This window comes from Coturnix japonica, chromosome 2, assembly GCF_054131305.1.
Source record: "Coturnix japonica strain WE chromosome 2, WE-NBRP24, whole genome shotgun sequence".
Lineage (NCBI taxonomy): Eukaryota > Metazoa > Chordata > Aves > Galliformes > Phasianidae > Coturnix > Coturnix japonica.
The window spans coordinates 114,420,267-114,441,252 of record NC_140664.1 but is presented as its reverse complement, the minus strand read 5'-3'; the positions used below and the strand labels follow the sequence as shown (position 1 = coordinate 114,441,252).

The 20,986-nt window shown below is 35.4% G+C and overlaps 1 protein-coding gene across 15 annotated transcripts in view; it reads right to left on the bottom strand.

Moving 5' to 3' along the window:
* The window catches only part of DGKB (diacylglycerol kinase beta), a 325,927-nt gene that overhangs the window by 15,026 nt on the left and 289,915 nt on the right, over positions 1-20,986 (bottom strand). For all 15 annotated transcript variants that reach the window (XR_014943032.1, XR_014943029.1, XR_014943031.1 and 12 more), the window contains one exon: positions 82-202. Coding sequence is in view for 10 of the 15 variants with exons in the window: in XM_032443169.2 (XP_032299060.1) it covers positions 82-202 (121 nt within the window). In the remaining 5 variants the exon portion in view is untranslated. The remainder of the gene's footprint in view (positions 1-81; positions 203-20,986) is intronic.

Here is a 20,986-nt window from a genome sequence, read left to right as displayed (position 1 = left end):
AAGTGAAATATAATATCAATTGATAGTAAATAAAACTACTGTTCAGTACAACAGTGCAGGGGAAATTAGATCTGCCAATACCTGATGACAACGGATGAGCACTGGGCAAGCCTTCTTCCAGCACTTTTCAGACCTGTATATATCTGACCCATCTCCATGGCTCCTTCCAGACCGACCACTTCCATAAGCTGGTCACTAAGATCTGAAAAAGTTGAAAACAATTGCATTTGGTCTAGACTTGATTTTGACAGTTTTCATCCTAACTAGAATGCTGGTCAGAAGACTGGACGATAATAATAATAGATAAAAAATGATGTGGACTGCCTTTTCTTATCAGTAAGAAGTGACTTCAGCTTTAAGTTTTGGAGCATCTGGGCCTGCATGCATGCCATTCTAAAATATCTTGACCAGAATGATTCTAAAATACAATAATAATCTCCATGGTTTATTTAACTTCATAGACAGAAAAGAAAGAATCCCTCGGCAAAAGAGAAAACAAGAATTACTCCCTTTTCATAGAACGAGCTGTTTGCAGCTTAGAATTTTTTTATGCTTATTTTTACAAATTTATTGTTTCAAAAAATATTTAAAATCTGACACAGGAAATATCAGTGCTCCATACAGGGTTGGAACTCTTTCCAGACAATGCATACAACTCTAATTCAGACTTCTTGTGCATGAATTTATTTTTTTTTTAAACTCTGAGATCATATATATATTTTTTTGCATTGGATATTTGCCCCAATTAGTGCACAGATGAAATGCAAAAAGGGCAGAAAAAAGTCAGAAAAAATCACCAGCAACTATTCTAATACTCATACTGCTTCCTAGCAGTATGTTTCATACTGTTTTTTATTTACATAGCATGTTGACATTAAATTTCAAAAAAAAATGTAAATGATATGCCTGTCAAAATGAATTTTAGTTTTCTTGACTTCAAAGAGTGAGGGCAAATTTTGTCTTGAATTTTGGATACAAACAGAAATACTATCAGAATCTTAAAAATTATTATAGCAGTTTTGTTCGAAAAACAAACAAGTAAGGTAACAAAATATTATCCAGAAATAACTGAGGTGTTTTGTATGAAATGCATAATATGGTCCAGTTTAAATACATGCTGTCAAAACCAGATGGACAAGCAAAAAAATAATAATGTTTTAGCTTTATATTATGTATGTTTTATAGGTTGGCTGTTAATATCCCTGTTTCCAAAAGACAGGCTATTTGGTGAAGCAGAGCCATGAGTTAAAATGTTAGTCTATCATCACATCGAAGAAAACTAAGAAAGGAGAGCACATAACACTTTGTTTATTTTAAATACTTCATCCTTTAATGAAGGTAGAATTTCATGCTAATTATCATATCTGTAATTCTAGTCCAAAGTTTCAAATTGAGCCTTTTCTGTTCACTTCTTTGGGTTTTGAATGATGGTAATTAACTAAAAGAAATATTGTTATAGGGGAAAAAAATATATTGAAGTAAAATAGGATTTTCAGTCTGGATTATTCTGCTTCAAATCAGGAAATGTGATGCTATCCAATGCCTTCATTTTCTTAATATTCTTTTCCATTTTGATTTTCTCATCACAGTGAAATGTTCCACATTATATTAATGGAGCAAAAATAAACTGTATAATTTGCTATTAAAGAACAAAACAAGATGACAAAATATTTTGATAATTAATATGATAAATTTTAACAATGAATTTTTACAGTTAACATCTCTGTAACATGTATAAATCCAATTTTACATGTTGAGTTTTCTGTTGAATTGTTTGAAGGATGGTATTCTCTTTAAATATTTTCCTTAAGTTACTCATACACTTTTAGCTCAGATTTAAACAAATTCTGCTTTTCTTGATAATCATAGATTTAAATGGGAAAGACTCACTAATTTACAAATGCACACAAAACTTTATAGATGCACTAAATCATTAAAGTGTTTCCAGCCAAAGAAAACATCAAATTCTTTTTCACTTGGTTATTAGAAAATGATCATTTTTTTAAAATGAGAGAATAATTAAGAACAGATTTTTATTACTGACAGCTCAGGCAACATATGCAAGATACAGAATAGTGACATTTGCAGTGATTTAAATATGATGCATCATTTTTCAATAGCTGTAAGACTAGCGCCAGTAACAGCATGTAACTAAGGGCCAAATTCTGCCCTTTGATCTGTATCACACATCTCCAAAAACATAGTGTATTAAACACTGGAAGATGAGTACTCCTATCTATCAAAAATTGAAGGTTTTTTCTAATTTTCACATTTACCATAGTGCATTCTCAAAGTAGGGTTATTTTAAGCAAAATATGAATATTTTTAGAAACAGACTTCAATTAGACATAACTTCCCTTCAGAAGCAGCAAACACTAAATATAAAATGTCATTTGGAAATTTGAAAAACTTAACTTAGGGCTCATTAGTATGAGTGCTGTTGCTAACACATTTGACCTGATGGTTTTGTGTGCCACATCCATTTCAACAAATCCTGGAGCTAAATAACTTTGATAAGAACTTAGAGAAAACAAAAGCGGTGTGAATATTCTAGACCAGTTTCTCAAAGGTGTTACATAAGCCTGGGTAAACTGGTTGAATATAAAGGACCAAGGTATCAATGAATGTATTGCATTTGTCACAGTATCACAGTATTACAGTCTCGTGCGGGTTGGAAGGGACCTTAGAGATCATCCACTCCAACCCCTGGGATTCGAGCCTCCTGTGTAGTAGAGCAGGTTCTACCACTTGCACCACAGAGGGGATTTGAACCCAGGCCTCTGGTGTTGCAAAGTGGCGCACACCGGGGCACAGAAGTTGGTGAGGTCCTTGAAAGGTCCTCACTAACGACTCTGAAAGAAACTAAACTCTCTTAAAAGAGGTCAAGTATTCTTTTAAATTAAAAGATGGGAAAGGCAAAGTCATTTTTGTTTTGGGATGAAGTCATCACTGATTTCTCAGAAGAACCTGTGCTGGGCTCCATGTTGCTCAAAATATTCCCCTAAATAATCTGGGAATAGAACCAGACAGTGAGTTACTAAGAATTCAATAAAGTAAAAACAGCAGCCAGTTATAAAAACTGTTTAAGAAGTTCACATTACAGACTGTTGGGCAATAAGAAGGCAGAATATTGAATACATGCAATCTAATGTCCAATAAAGGAAATAGAGCTAACTGACAGAGCTACTGACATATGTGTAGCCTGTTATATTCATGCATATTTAGAAAGAAACATGTGTGTCCATATGTATATGTCTGTATCTACATGTACAGATAATACTGGGTTATAGTTAATGTTGTGCTACAGAAATTAAGATTATATTACTGTGGCTACTTCTATGAAAATATCTGCTTGATGCTCAATACTGATTAAAAAAAATGCTATCAAATATTATGACTGGTACCTCCATGTACTATAGAGTCTGTAGCTATGGTTGATCAACAACATATAGAATGACATGAAAAATGAGAGATGTAGGAGAAAAGGGCAATCAGACACGGTAACAAATATCTGCTGTATGAAAAGAATTTAGACTGGGATCCTTCACGGAGAAATGAGATGAATGGAGAAAAAATGATACAGATAGAGGAAATTCTGAGTAGCATGAACTAGGTAAGTACAGCACTGTTATTTAGCATTTCTCTAAAGATAAAAACTAAGGAATGTCATATCTCTTCTAGAACAATCAGAAAAGCCTTTTTACATGATATTCCATTAAACTACAATATTATATTAGTCTTAAAAAATTCCTAATTCTAAAATTGATATAGATCTTGCAGGATATCTTAAAAGAAAGATCAGCGTAAGAATGACATCTTATGCTTTATTTCTAATCATGCAACACAGGCTGGTGTTAGAGGTCAGATAATGAGATACGCAAACTTGTAAGTTGACCTAGAGGCACTGTTCTTGTTGCCTTCTTATAGTTTTATTCAATTATAGATCAGAATAATGAATGGGCCTGTTCACTAAACATCACTTAGTGGTCCTACATGGGGTCAGAAGTTGGACTCAATGACCTTTACGTGTCCCCTCCAACTTGGGATATTTTATGATTCTCTTACTTACAACAGCTTCTAATGAGGACTTTCCCAAGATACATGTTCAAACTGTGCCTGTGACCTAATTCAGAAAGTTGTTCCATTTTGAGCCTCAAACTGTATTCTAAAATTGCATGCTGGACGTGCCTACCAAGTAGTATTCTGTCTTTTACAAATTGTATTCTACAGATAAATTAATCAATCGATGACATTATTGATAACAATTTTCTGCATGCTGCAATGCATGTTTCAGCTAATGTAATCAGATTTCAGAGGCTGTAGCTTTGGGAGATTAAAGGTTAGATTTTTCAAAAAAGAGTTTAGGAGCTAACAATAAACAATCAGCAACTATCCCATACTGAACAGCTTTTCCATCCAGCCAGGTTTTCAGTTGCCTATTGAGAGCTGAGGTCTCACAGATAAAACTACACTAGAGCGTATCTCAGTGCATTAGGAAAGCGTTACTGACTGGTGTTTTGGGGTTCCTGAGTTGGTTTGTTCTGCTTTGAACTCTGTGATAGAGCTGAAGGCTCCCTCTTGTCTTCTGTGCAAATTAATCATTAGAGTATGTGGGAATGTTTTCACAGCACCATGTCCCTCCTGCCCACTTCCACAAACCAAGTGACTTCACATCTCTTCATATTAGCCCCTTCAGCACACAAAGGCAACTGTCCCAGGGTAGCGCTGCTGGTAGCAACTGGTGACTGGCATGCAGAGGAGCATCTGAACCCTTGTATTCATTCCTGATAGGGAGGATGAACTCGCTGGAGAGATGACTGTCCATTTCCTCCCATCAGGCATCAGGAGTAATAGAAGTCCAAACAGAAATGCAAACAGCAGACAAAACACTATCCATGAGTACGAGTACTTAACAGTACTGCCCAGGGCATGAAGAAATACATTTGGAGACTCTAAAGTTTCCTATCAACGTGTTTACATTTTCCATTAGCTTGGCATTAGCTGAACACTTGAACATTCAATGTGAATATACAATAGGAGAACACATTTGGAAGGAAAGAAAAGTGGAGTAGTGAGTAGGAAGAAGCATGATTAGGAAATACTGATTTACATAAAAAACTTTCCCTATGTAATGGAACTGATTTTGATATCCAGTTTATCTCTGAGATATATAAATACTGCTGTCCTGGCAAGAGAATGAATGACTATTATAATTTGGAGTTACTGCACTCAGGCACATTTGCATAAAAACACTGTTGGTCAGTGGTAAATCTGTCTCTGGCAGCAGTATGTCTTCAGAGAGAAAGGACTCCACGGCTTGCTAAATGTAATCAAATCCTGGTAATCATCAAACTGGAAATTTGTTGGCTCCAGTTAAAATAATGGACAAGAATATGAAAACTGGTGCAATGCCAGAGGATTCTTGAGAATCTCCTGAGCTCAATGCTCTGCACCACACAAATACTTCAGTATCTTCTCTGAGAAGAGAATACACTGCATGTATTAAAACTACTGTTTCCTATTGCGCAGGAATGTCGGCTCACATCCATGTTCATTGTATACAATGCTAAAGATGCATTTAATGTCACAAAGCTCTTGCTTTCAAACAAACAGCTTTTTCTATGTTCTAGATTCCTTGTTACAAGAAATCACTAAGTCAAGAGCATTCCATGAATCCTGTTTTATTTTCATGCTACTTGAGAAGCCACCTGAAGTAACATATGCCTCAATGTTTATAACTGTTTATTTCAGAGTTGTATCTAGAGAACCATACAGCGTCAAGGCTCTGTTAACTTATTGATTTACAGACATATAACAAGAAAAGAAAAAAATTATATCCAAGAATTTATAACATAGACAAATAAAACAGACAAGGTATGAAAAAAAATAATATTATCATATCAATTTCACAAAGTGAAGATTATACACAGACATTTCTAGGTCCTGTAAAAGGTTTGTTCTCAGCTGGGTGTATTATGTGTGACCCATGGGAGTCATACTATTTCTGCTGCTATATAAAGTTAGGATCATGTGTTTGCAGAAATGACTGGACAAGATCACACATGAAATTTGTGTCAGACAAGAATTAAATCAACAACTCTCTAATTTCAAACTCTGTTCTCCCTCTTAATATCAACTTTAGGATAGATATCAAGTCCTATGTCTATAATACTAGATCCAATATTTGACTATTTTGAATTTGCTTGTAAACATAACAAACAAACAAAACAAACAAACAAACAACAACAACAAAAAAACTTTGTTCCTGTTCCATACATCTATTTCATGACAATATTGATTCCCAATTCAAGTCTTTACTCTGGCATTCATATTTTTTCCTGCTGTTAAAAATAAACAAAACAGGTTAAGCCTGCCTCTTAGTGTGAGGAAAATAAGAAATACCACTTCTGTAATATCCACCCTAGTGAGATGCTCATAGCATGATAATGAATTAAGCAGATATTTTATACTTATATAAACACACAGACATTTTATAGCTATAAGTACATACACACATTTGATATATAACCAGATGTATACACTTCTAAGAATTACAGTACAATTTTTCCTTTACCATCTGAATTAATGATATACTCTAAATGAGGTAAAACTAAAAGGGTGCTGTTTTGGTCACTTAAAATTAATGCAGTTAATAAAATTCTGGCTCAGCTGAATTCAGTGGCAAAACTCTCAGAGACTTCAGCAAGGCCCAGTATTCACCCAGTGTCTTCTGTCTTGCATCAGTGCAGGACAGAGGCTCTGCCTCAGATGGAACTGTTTAATCCATGCAGTTCAGCCTATTACTGTGTACTGAACTTTTTTCTTCCCCCATTATATAACAATTTCTGGAATCCCATTAGTCACTGAGTGACTAGTTCCCCCCCAGAAGCAGGAGTGCAAACAAAAAATAATCAGTCCTTCTAATTAAATATTATATGTAACTTTTTAACATGCACAAAAGGCTTTTGTAAAATGTGATTTTTTTTTTTTTTTTTTTTTTTTTTTTTTTAAGCTTACTAGGGGAAGGGAGAGGAGAGTAAAGAAGAAAAATAAGAAAAAACCTCCACCACCTCAGAACATTCAAATTAAATAGCTTCCACCCAAAACCTACTCCCAAATACTAGCGATCAGATGTTTAACATTTGAAACAAGAGGTTTCATCTTCCACTTCAGGAGATCATTATGGGTAAGTCTTTCATGGTAAAGCTTGGCAGACAAAATCTATTCATTTTTTATAGATTTATTCTTTTAATAGTTTGAGGTACAATTGCATTGAACATACTGCTGCACCAAAAAGCTCCCTATTATTTTAACCTGTATTCTTTTAAAAGTTATTTGTTCAAAAGGATTTCACTCTGTTACTCTTATACCCCCTTCATCCAACAGAACAAAAGCTGTTCTATGAAAGGAGTCTAAACTTGGACAAACCGTAAAAAAAGCAAAGTTCCTCTCTGTTTTTATCAAATTTGATTGCTGCAGCTGTTCCCAGTTTCTGTATTTTAAAAATAGCCGTATTCAGTGCCTTGTTGGCTAAAGGCCAGAGTACCATTAGAACATGCTGTACGGAAAACCTCTATTCAGTTACAGATACAGAAATATATTTAAGATCAGTGGGGGTCAACTGCAGCAAACACTTGTATGGGGGAAAATGGAATTTTAATGTGCTTGGATTGCTCACCACTTTTAACAGATATTTAAGAACTTCAAACCGGATATCTTTCTATTTGTATTGGTATTCTCATTTTACTGAGCATCAGGTACAATACAGTATGAGCAAGTCAAGATCATTTAAACTAACAAAAATAGATCTAATTCTCAAATTACTTCTTAGTAGTTCTGGCATTCACTTTAAGTGGCTCCTAGTAATATTGGATATTTGATTAGCCTATAAAAACACCACAGCCTAGAAAAGAAAAATACAGTAATATTGATGGAAATGTAGAAATCTGATCAATGGAAACCAGCTTTGATTTGTACATTTCTAAGAGAACTGGTACTGACAGGAGATAAATGCCGCCCTTTCTGCAGAATAGCAAACTCTAATAATGGCATTATTCCTATATTTATCCAGCAAGGAGATTTTCTTTCTTCCTTTCTTCCTCTCTTTTCCTTTCTTCCTCTCTTTTCCTTCCTTCCTTTCTTTTCCTTCCTTCCTTCCTTTCTTTTCCTTCCTTCCTTCCTTTCTTTTCCTTCCTTCTTTCCTTTCTTTTCCTTCCTTCCTTTTCCTTCCTTTCTTCCTCTCTTTTTCCTTTCTTCCTCTCTTTTCCTTCCTTCCTTTCTTTTCCTTCCTTCCTTCCTTTCTTTTCCTTCCTTCCTTCCTTTCTTTTCCTTCCTTCCTTCCTTTCTTTTCCTTCCTTCCTTCCTTTCTTTTCCTTCCTTTCTTTCTTCCTTCCTTTCCTTCCTTCCTTCCTTCCTTCCTTCCTTCCTTCCTTCCTTCCTTCCTTCCTTCCTTCCTTCCTTCCTTCCTTCCTTCCTTCCTTCCTTCCTTCCTTCCTTCCTTCCTTCCTTCCTTCCTTCCTTCCTTCCTTCCTTCCTTCCTTCCTTCCTTCCTTCCTTCCTTCCTTCCTTTCTTTTCCTTCCTTTCTTTTCCTTCCTTTCTTTCCTTCCTTTCTTTTCCTTCCTTTCTTTTCCTTCCTTTCTTTTCCTTCCTTTCTTTTCCTTCCTTTCTTTTCCTTCCTTTCTTTTCCTTCCTTCTTTTCCTTCCTTCTTTCCTTCCTTCCTTCCTTCCTTCCTTCCTTCCTTCCTTCCTTCCTTCCTTCCTTCCTTCCTTCCTTCCTTCCTTCCTTCCTTCCTTCCTTCCTTCCTTCCTTCCTTCCTTCCTTCCTTCCTTCCTTCCTTCCTTCCTTCCTCCTTCCTTCCTTCCTTCCTTCCTTCCTCCTTTTCCTTCCTTCCTTCCTTCCTTCCTTCCTTCCTTCCTTCCTTCCTTCCTTCCTTCCTTCCTTCCTTCCTTCCTTCCTTCCTTCCTTCTTCCTTCCTTCCTTCCTTCCTTCCTTCCTTCCTTCCTTCCTTCCTTCCTTCCTTCCTTCCTTCCTTCCTTCCTTCCTTCCTTCCTTCCTTCCTTCCTTCCTTCCTTCCTTCCTTCCTTCCTTCCTTCCTTCCTTCCTTCCTTCCTTCCTTCCTTCCTTCCTTCCTTCCTTCCTTCCTTCCTTCCTTCCTTCCTTCCTTCCTTCCTTCCTTCCTTCCTTCCTTCCTTCCTTCCTTCCTTCCTTCCTTCCTTCCTTCCTTCCTTCCTTCCTTCCTTCCTTCCTTCCTTCCTTCCTTCCTTCCTTCCTTCCTTCCTTCCTTCCTTCCTTCCTTCCTTCCTTCCTTCCTTCCTTCCTTCCTTCCTTCCTTCCTTCCTTCCTTCCTTCCTTCCTTCCTTCCTTCCTTCCTTCCTTCCTTCCTTCCTTCCTTCCTTCCTTCCTTCCTTCCTTCCTTCCTTCCTTCCTTCCTTCCTTCCTTCCTTCCTTCCTTCCTTCCTTCCTTCCTTCCTTCCTTCCTTCCTTCCTTCCTTCCTTCCTTCCTTTCTTTCTTTCTTTCTTTCTTTCTTTCTTTCTTTCTTTCTTTCTTTCTTTCTTTCTTTCTTTCTTTCTTTCTTTCTTTCTTTCTTTCTTTCTTTCTTTCTTTCTTTCTTCCTTTCTTCCTTTCTTCCTCTCTTCCTCTCTTCCTCTCTTCCTCTCTTCCTCTCTTCCTCTCTTCCTCTCTTCCTTTCTTCCTCTCTTCCTCTCTTCCTCTCTTTCTCTCTTTCTCTCTTTCTCTCTTTTTCTCTTTCCTTTTTTTTTTTTCTTCCTCTTTTTTCTTCTTTTCTCCTCTTTGTGTGACACTGACTTTGGTCCAAAAGCACATAACCTCTTTAAAGATTATCATAACTATTTCTCTTCATAAGAAACAATTCAAATTTCATCCTCTACTGGAATTCCATGTTGTTTGAAAATCATAGTATGAAAAATGGATATTGGTTTGAACAACAGCAGTTTTCAGTTATTAACCTCAAGCCTAACCTTGGAAAATTATTCTGAATGCCACAGAGATGCATGGTAGATTAAAAAGTTTAGCTCTTTATGAGGGTTTAAAGTATGTATGTCAAAGTGCTTGAAGTTACATTTTTAAGCTGCAACTGGAACTCATGGACCAGCTCCTGCTGGAGGCTAAGGCCTGTGCAACTGACACACTCTCTTAACTCGTTGTTTGAGGTGACACAAGTAGCATGTATGCTACCTCTAAAACTGAGCAAGAACAATTTTTACCCAAGGCTTAGTTCTCTTTTCAGTATGGACAATGCAAACTTGAATATAGCAGTCCTACTCTGGAAAGCGTTAAACATATCTGGAGTTACTGAAAAAAAAAACTTCTTCTGTAATTCTTGGCCAGCTACATCTGGACAATTCTAGAGGGTGGACAAGCTTCGTTACCCACTGGCATTGTGACATGATGGCACTTCAGGAAAGGCTTTCTAGTTTCCAACTTTACTGGCACAAACCTCATTTAGTGCAAGCTGGAAATAGTCATTATGGATTTGTTTTTATTTTATTAAAACATTTATATACTGGAAAGAGTGGGAAGACTGGTTCTTGTTTGTTTTTGGTTAAATATGGAAACTAATCTTGAAGGGCAGAGGAATTTTCATGAAGATTTCATGGAAAGGTTCACCTTCCTAATCACTTTCAACAGACAAGAGCAGAATTTTTATTGTACTGTAATTTTGGTCTCTTCTCAACAAATAATTTAGGGATGTATATTCAATGATATAAAATGGACTTTATGTGAGTTGTAGCCATGACTATGAAGAGCTCTGTTTATTCAGGCCTATCTCTATGGTAACTACTTCAGTATTCTGAAATCACATACCATAATAATAAAGCAAAATAAATAAGGGTGAGAGCAACAAACAGGTTTGCATTTACATATTAGAGGGGTCTAAAATTCAGACCTATTTGTATAACATACTGTGTGATCAATTTTGAAAAAAAAAATCTTCCATCATTGTAATTAATGCATGGTAATAGTAGCTGAGTGTTCTTTTCCATGACACTACTTTGCACTAGGATCAGCAGCACAAGGGGACTAGCAATACTCTAAAGGTATTAAAGAAAGGAGAAGGTGCAGGTGCACTAATAAATGAGTGGTCTTTGGATTACAGTATTTACGTCCGCTATGCCAAACTAAACAGAAACTTAAATGTTGCACATACAACATGGTACAACAAGAACATCTGTGTTGGGGGACTGAACTGGCATGGCTAATACCTTCAGTGCCAGGTGCAAGGAAATTTCAGTACAGCTTGAGTCATTTTGACTGATAGCATCTGTATATATCAGATTATCTTTCCTATATTCTACTGGAGTATTTATATAATACACCTGGCTTTAGATTCTAGCATAGCAAAGGACAGGTTTTAATCCTATTCTTGAATCTCAACCTCTTTTTTTCATATATACAGATATGTATATATTCTTAGAAACACGTCCATTTCCCCAAGAAATTTTAAATTTTAATGGAAAGTCACCTTCTAAAAATCAACCTTCAAAATAAAAATGAAGATTTTCATTTCAAATTCAAGTGACATACCTGTTTCTTATAATGTCTATGGCACTTGGAGGAAGACCTGAAGAACCTGAAAGAACCAGACTGCTGGCTGGAACAATTGCAAGGTGATACCAAAACAGTCACTTGTGATGTACTCACTGAAGTCCTATAATAATAGCCTTTGAAATATGAGAAATTCCTACAGAGTTCATTGGGGCCATGACCTGTTTCTGCATTAAGTGACTCAGGCTCAATCTTTTATTTCTTAATTAGGCAAAGATTTCAGTACTCAAAGCTGAAAACTGTTACAAAACCCACCAGTGGTTCGTGTCAGTTCAGGTGGAAGTTAATGACCATGAAATCAATAAAAGCAAAAGGTATTCTCAAGAAACAACTGGGAAAGGAAAAAAAAAAAAAGAAATATGGGAATATGATGACTGTACTTGTTCTCTAGGATGAGTAGATTTGTTAATGCACTGTAAATGTGTTTGAACCAAAGACAGTCATGTTTATTTTGTTCAATACTTTTAACAAAACCAATATTTCTACTCAGGACAGGAAGGAAATGTTGCCAGTGATACAGCTGGATGTGTTGAGCTTTGAAGGAATCTCTTCAGAAAGACTTTTGGAAAACTTTTTCTTTCTCTTAGCAGTTTTAATTCACCCTTTCCATCCCCAGGCACTGATTAAACCACCTGAATGTGTCTAATACAAAATCTAAAAAGGAAAGGACAAATACACTTCTCTGGGAACTGGGAGTTTGTTTCACCACATTGTAAATTATCTCTGCTAAAGTCCAACAAGGTGTGACAAAAATGTAATAAATGCAAATAAGTCCACAGGGAACATGCTCAAAAAACATTAGAAAAGGTTGATTTTCGAAAAAAATGCTGTAACAAATTTTCAGTCCCTAGTTACTCATCTTTTCTTGCTGCTTCAGTTCTAATGCCAGATTCCTTCATTATTTTTTGACCTCATATGATACACCATCTGGTATAATTATGTTGCAATTCTACATAAATAATTGGGTGGTTGCTTTAAAATATATTTCATAAATAAGTACTATTATAGATTAGCAAAACTCACTTCATTCAATTTATATGTTCTGTTGCTGAGCTATGACTTCTTGTGTGCCTAGATGACATGGGATTCCCAGACAAACTTACAGGTAGTGCTAAGCCATCATGAGCCCAAACAGCTTCCACAATCACACAAAATCAGATGCACATACCCATATGTTTAATTTATGTTTACTGTATACTAATAGACTATCCTACCTTTAGTCCAGAGTAGCACCACAGACTTCCTAAGAACCATTGCCCTGTACAAGGACGTTAAAGGCTAAAGGTCCTGATGGACCTTTTTCAACAGATTATAATCTATTTGGGTGATGGGGTTACCACATAACAGAAAAAATGGCCGTGGTTATTCAGGACCCACTTAAGAAGTGAATCATGTTTCCCTGCAATAGGACATCTCAATCACACCTCAAAAACATTTCTGGAAGTAATTAAATAGTATAATTATTCCAATTTGCACACATAGCTGTCAAGGCCAGAGAACAGCATCTTATTTCTGGACACTGTGGAGAGACCTTTGTATCCACAGTTTCATCTGTTAGTACGTGGGATCTTCTGCAATACTTATGAACACATCACATGAGGAATCAGGAGAGAAGAGAGAAAGAAGACACATGTCACAGAATTGCTCCTCAACAAGTTAAGATAAACATGGAGTAATAGTGGAAAAAACATATATATTTGCTGGTGATAAAAATGAGTATACAAAACAGCAGTTGGTCATGAGCAAACATTTTGCTGCTATAGAGACCCAGCTGTTTTCATTGACTAAAATGAAAAAGGAACAATGCTTCAGGGTTTGTAAAAGATCTCACAACTGACAGATAACTTGAAAAAAAAAAAAAAAACAACAAAAAAAAAACCAACAAGGCCTCCCTCACAAAACATGAATATTTACAGTCCTCTTTTCAGCTCATTATAACACACCAAATTTCTTTGAATCTAGAGTCCTAAGAAAGAGTGACATGCACTGAATGAAAGCCTACTCACAGCTGTTGAAACCAGTTTGTTCTGTATGCCTGTTTTGGTCTCATTAAATACTCATTTATTGATATCAGACTCATCAAAAATTTAAGCATAATTTTAATCCTCCCTTAGAGGAATAGGAGAAATTAAAAAAAACTAGGAGTTCATCCTGATTTACAGGTATGAGTGATATAGCTTGTGATATTTTCAGAAAAGGACAACAATATCAAAAATCAATGAGAAATATTTTTTTGTACAATACTTAAATATTTAACTACAATATCAGCTAATGTTAGTCATATTTCAAGAGTTAGGTTGAACGTGCTGTAATTGTGCCATCAACCCGCATGAATCAAAGCTTTATTTAATAAAACTGTAGAAGCTGCCATTTGCTACTTTTAAAATATCTCATTTCTCATGGCCTTTACTTGATAATGGTCACTAGAGTTACAAAATGCTAAAAATATCAATGTTCTTGAAAATCTTATTTGAGTACTTATTGCAGAAGCTGAAGCATCTGTAACACTGCATGGCAGTTATCAGCTTCTTGTAATTTCTAGCAATGTTCTTTACAAAGTGGAAATAAAAAAATTAGCATTTTGACTTCTTTTAAGTAAGCATTTTGTACACAACTAATATAAAAGTAATTACTGAATCAGCTTGAGCTTTAAATTCAGAGATTTGTGTTATTCTTTTTTTTTTTCCAAATTAAAAAACAAACAAACAAATAAATAAAACAACATCAACAAAATCCAGAAACAAAACTCCAAGCGGCTGTTAAACCTAAAACCAATGGAATATGCCATGTACTTTTGTTTTAATTAAGATGGAAGTATACTGTCAAATTCAACAGATACACAGAATAATAAAAAAGCAAGAGTAAGAAAATCTTTCTACAGTTAGCATTTGAAAAACCCATGTAACATTTTCCATTGTTCTTAATGCTAGGAAAATCAAACAAAATCAAACTCAAACAAGCCTTTTCTCACAGAGAAAGTTCAACAAAAGTTTGACTCAACTCACGTTTAGATATAATGAGAACTGGACCTGGTCTTAAACCTTTTGAATAACTAGAACACTATCTTCTCAGAATAAAATAAGATTAATTGGTGCTATTTTGTTTGTAATGTGAAAAATGATCAAATAAAAAGACAAAAAAATAGCAGTGTGGGAGAACAGTTAACTGTTAAATTTTGAGATTTTTTTTCATCATATGTTTTAATCCAAAATATACTGGAACATGATGTTGCTAATGCTAATTCCCAGTGCTTAAACAGTTCTTTATATCATCAAACATCAGAATACACATTGAAGTTTAAGGCATTTACCATGGAAAGTACAGTGTACAACACTAAGGAGTATGGAAAAGCGGAGTTCACAGAAGTACTAAATTGAGGTTGGGCTGTCTGAGGACTGTATGTTAAGTCTGTATGGTACTAATCAAGGAATCACAACATTAGTTAGTAACATGAAATACAGATCTTTATGTGGGATCTGTTCCAAAGCCTGCCAGTGCAGTAGGAATGAAGCAACCACTTTGTATTTATATCTTAACTGCCTAAATGGATTTAATACTATATGCATAATATTACTAATGTAATAAATGATCACCTAACCATTTTCATTTTATTTTTATTTAACTATTAATTGCAGAGGGACAAAAGTCAGAGGCTTTGAATTCTGTTCAGAGGGACCATACTGTGTAATTTCAGGAAACTATACAGAATTACTGTGGGGCTGGGATTCCTCTGGCTATTGAAGAAATGGTTTTTCTATGAGTTATGATAATTTCCAACAGCTCCAGTTTCTCACATGCAATCAATATTCAGTGATGATCATCAATGATGTACTGAGCAGACTGTGGGCTCTCCAGGGCACGGATTGCTTTTTTTGTTTGTGCCATACTCTGTTTCTCGTAATTCTGCTATCTGATTAGGCTCCATAGGAGGCACTGGAATATACATAAATAATAAGCAAGAGGAGACAATTAAAAAAAAAAATAATTGCTACTATTAATCTAAGAGATTAAGATGTAAACTATACATTTCATATTGCTCTGTTAACTCCCAAGGGAGGTTTGTCAAAGAGAACACATACTCATATGTGCACAACACAGTGTCATTGAGCAGTACTTTCTCACCAGTTTAGCATAAATTTCATCCCAGTTCAGACTGATGATTTGCGTTATATTTTTCTTGGCTAACTTGTGAAATAATCCTTACTTCAGCTCTGTCACTCAGCCTTCTTGCAAATGCCTGCTTATTTTTCACCAATATTTTTTTCCATCTCTGGGGATTTTTATAGGCATGAGTGAATGAGTACAGTTATGACAGAAATTCATACTATAAAGAAAAACCCTGAAATTCAGTTATTAATCGGGCATATCATCTTCATGTCTTTCTCACACTGACTAGCGCTTGGTCATTTGGACAATGCTGAAGATCTCTTTCTAGACTGATCATTATAATGATAGTTAAACACAGTAGCATGGCTTGGCCTGCAAACATGCCTGCATCTCAATAGGACTATTCACATGAACAGATGTTACTCAATGTGAATATTGGTTGTAGAATTAAGCCTGTCTTTGCTCTTCCTCTTGTTACAAACATCAGCTGCTCAGATATTCAGGCTCTTTTTTATGGCTTATTGCCATAAGCAAAGCATGTGGATTTTATTTTATTTTTTAAATCCTCCATTCTTCTGTTTGCACTTGTAAACTAATGTTTTTATGCTCCTCCCTAAAGTTTCTTGTATGGTTGATGACAAAAGATTTAAGACCATTTATTTGTTCAGTATGAAATTTTGTGGCGCTCATAAGCCTCTATCAGTCTATTTCTAAGTATATACTCAAATGAATATGGAAGTATGTTGGGCCAACACTGATTTTTTTATTCTTCTACTACACAACAAAAGATGATAAAGCTGAAGAATATGTTTGGCTTGCTGTATCCTATTTTTATCCCAACATGATTTATGTCTATAAAAATATTTTATATAGAATTTAAAAGTCCTAGCCATTAAGAAAACAAGAAAAACCGCATGCACAAAGCAAGCAAGCAAACAAACAAACAAAACAAAACCCAAACCACAAGAAATTTTAGGCTCTTGTTAACAACAATAATTAGCCTATCACCTAGGAGCAAAGTTCTGATACAGCTGGACCAGGTAGTCTAATCTGCTAGTTTTCAACTTTTGACTGAACATCACCTGGCCATGCTGGTTTATGCATTTATATAGTTTTTCTAAGTATTGTTTCACTCACTCATTTCAAATGAGCCTCATTAAAAGTTGGTGAATTGTGCTTCTGTGATTCCATACTAAAAAAAGAAAACAAACCTGAACGTGGAGTAGGAAGTGAAGGAGAATAAGAAAACAAAAAACAAACAAACAAAAAAAACCCAACAACTATGAAACCTTCAAAACAAATCTTGATGAATACCAAAATGAATGCCAAAAACCACCACCACCAACAAAAAAGCAAACCTGTGAATTCTGTGATTCTTTTACTCATTTAGCACCAAAAAATGCCAAGTAAATGCCAAGTAAATGCAAATGTATGTAAATGAACATATCACATAACAGAGACAATTGACCAGTCTTGTTTTGCAGATACAGTTACATTTGCTAACAAATGAAGGAATTTGGTGTAGTATATATCCTTATATGCCCAGAAATTATTTTCAAAGTAATTTACCCAGAAATAGTACTGCAGTTCCTTAAGTACCAGACAAGAAAAGGGTAAGAAGATTCAAAATAACTAGCCAATTTCTCACAAAAACAAACAAACAAACAAACAATCTTATTTTGTATGGTGAAGTGTGTGCAACATTTTCTATAATCTACTATATTTGTCGTATTTCATATATCATTGTCTCCCACTTCCTTTGGAAAGCATTTTTCACCTAGTATTTTTTATAAGCAGCAAAAATGATAATATATACATGCTAGTCTTTTTCTTCACTTCATATTATTTCTTTTGTTCTCTCAGCTTGAGAACCATGCTAGTACTGCTAGTACCAGAACGGCCATCTGCTGTGTCTTTATTATTGTATCATTCATTTTATGCCTTCTTTAACGTCCTGTCACCTCTTACTAACACTGTTCACTGGATTCTGGCACAATTATTCTTCTAATGTCACTGTATCTCCTTTTAAAACTCAGTATGTTTTCATCTTCTTTAAACTGAACAACTTTACTCATTATTATACCAGTTTGGAATCTACTGCATCTCAATTCTAGCACCTCATTTGTGTGGCAAAGGATGGAGAATTGGATGAAAGGATTTGTATATCCAGGCCTTACCCAACACACATATAAGCTCACGATCTGATCAGCAGAGAGAGATTTACATCCTTTATTCATGGGATCTGATCCTTGCTGACCTGTTACAACATGAGTACTCGTGGAACAAGCTTGACTTCCATTAAGAAATAAACTTATAGCCACAGGAGTACTACTTACCAATTAGCTCCTGGTACTAGGATCCCTTAAGGTTCAGACCACACAGAACAGTGCCTATTAGCTTCCATAATATGTTGGAGGATGGTCAGTGCATAACTATAAAGATGAGGAAAAAAGCAAGTACACCTGAAAACATGAAATGTGGATTCCATCGTGTGAAGGCTTGGAGTGCAGAATCCAGACACCTCTATTCTTGGATGAGGACCCAAACAAGAATTCCTTAACAGAAAAGCTAAAGGGCCAGCAAGAGTTATCTGTGCTCTTAATTAAACCAGCATTTTGTTCTCCCTGCCTGAACAGACTCAACTCAGTCACAACAGAGATTAGGGTAGGAAATGCACTTCTATCTTCCCATGTTAATACTATAAGTCACAGCCATTTCAGGAGCCAACTGAGCAACTAGTTTTGGCAACTATGAATTTCATCATCCAGAGCATCTAGTCACTAGAAGAAATTAAATATATCAGCTGTCCATGATTTAGATAGATTTTAGATGCCTAAGTCCCAAGTGAAGTAGGATTTAGATTCATGGGCTTTTTTAATTATTATGGTATTTATTAATACTAATACTTTGATTTTAAAATTCATTTTGCATAATTAACTGGACTACTGCTTCCAAGTGTCCTTCCTTACCAAGTGTCATCACGCATAGTGAAGTGTTATGCTACAGACCAATAAATTTCATTCAAGAATTATGCTTTTAACTTTTTGAAGGGGAAGGTTTATCTTGAAAATATAACTGGTTAAATTAAATATAAACTATAAAAATTTGGTATGTACTTATACTTACTATATTTTTATAAATGGAATGATAGCATGAAGTTTAAAATATGCTGCTTGTCCTTGAAACTGAATATTATGTCTCAGCCTGGAGAATTTCTGTAGCTGGATTATCAAATCCAGGTAAAGAGATGAAAACACTGAATTATTGTGTAACAGAAAGTGACAGTATAATACTCCACTAATCTGAAAGAATACTGTACCCTATGACAGAAATAAAACCACTCCTTCAGTAAATACTGAATGAAAACAATAAATGATACAGATCTGAGAGGCATTGAGAATCAAGCTGGAAAACAATATGCTGTGGTTGGAGGGAACACATTTGTTTTCAAAGAAATAGTATAAAAATGGCATATTTTATGCTGCTTCATCATTTAATTTGAGGGCTGTTTTGAAAATAATGCTTACTATGTTATTATGTTGGCCCATGACATCAGAGGCGGATGCTGGTGATATGGCAGTAGAAGTTGAACCTCTTCATCAATATTCCATTACATTTTGTTGCTCTGTGACAGATGGCAGCAGAGGGGCAGTCTGACAGAATGGCTTCTGACACAGAAGTACACATGAAGCAAAGGTGTGGAACTGAATTACTTCACGTAGAAAAAATGAAACTCACTGACATTCACTGATACTTGCTGAACATTTACAGAAATCAAACAGCAGCTGTGAGCACACTGAAGTGCTGGTTGGTGGTTCAGCAATGGCAACTAGCTTCACTGGTGCAGATTTTTCTAAGCGCAATGTACAGCTCTTGTTCATTGCTGACAAAAATGCACAGGTAATGGTGGTGCCAATGTTGAAAAATAGTGCTTTGTAGCTGAGAATGTGCCCTATCAAATAAGGCTATTGTGCTTTTTTTTGTACTTTTCATGGAAATAAATAGGAGGCATTACTTTTGGAGGACTACATATATGCTGATTTGTAATAGTGTGTCTTGGACCCAATAAGGATCTGTGTTATATGTTCAGAAGACAAGGCACTGTAACCTGAATAGGTTCACAGACACAGTACTAATTAAAAATTCATGAGAAGCATATTGGCATGTTCTGAATAGACAAACCTTTAAAGGACAGACATTTTATAACAATGGAAACTAATCAAAGGAAGCTTTTGCAGTAGAATGCATAGTTTTACAGGGGGAGAGTTGGAGAAATATTCCTCCAATGACAATTAACATAAAAGAGAGTCAGAGACAAAGTAAAAAACATAAATACTCATATTACACTTGCATAAAGGAAAGCATTTGAGAGAACTAAATAAATAAGCTCTGATCTCTTAACTGATCCGGGAAACAATTCAATTAAAGTAATCAACATGCCAGATCTCCCTTCCTGATTTGCTTAAGTAAGTTTGTATTTGCAAAAGTAGAATTAGATTGTGTATACATGTGAGTGATTCCCTTCACTTCTTCTCCCACAGGGAAAATCAAACTTATAAGCGATCATTTAGCAAATGTCAAGGCAGATTAAAGGACTTCAGGTCCCCAGAATTTTGACTACATTAACTATAGGATTTGTATGCATTAAAGCCACAAATCTGGCTCAAATTTAGCTCAGCCATCCTTTTGCTAGCTCAGCTAACCAAATTTCAATTGCGTCAGTATGGTTTTGGTCAGGAACTCTGCATCTGTTCCATAACAACTGCAGTTTGTATTAGTATCTATTCCACACAAACAAACAAACAAAATTGAAACTTTCACCTTTGTATTATTGTATCACAATTTGAAAACGTTGCATGAACTAGATGAATAGCATTAACATAGTAATAAGAAAACTATAAATTAACTAACGTGGTTAAGAGGATAGAGTATGAAATGATGTTATCACTACCATTTTAAAACAGACTAGACAAACAATACTTTGAACACGATAAATTGTTAAAGCTTTATAACAGAAGCTTACATTCACAGGAGATGATATGTTTACAGAGTAGATTATGTTGTCAGAGAAAGGGAAAAAAAATCTTCCTTAGTGCATGCTACGGCAGAAGAAAATGCAGGAACAGCAGAGTTATCTATAGTAGAAGTCACTGATAATGATAACAGTAATATCTGGTACTCTGGAAGACTTTCTGCACATGGAGATTTTCTGCACATTTCTGCATGCTGCGCACGCAGAATCTATAAACTAATAGGAATGAACTTGAAGTACCAATAACATAAGTTAAATTCAATTTCTTGCCAATTCATA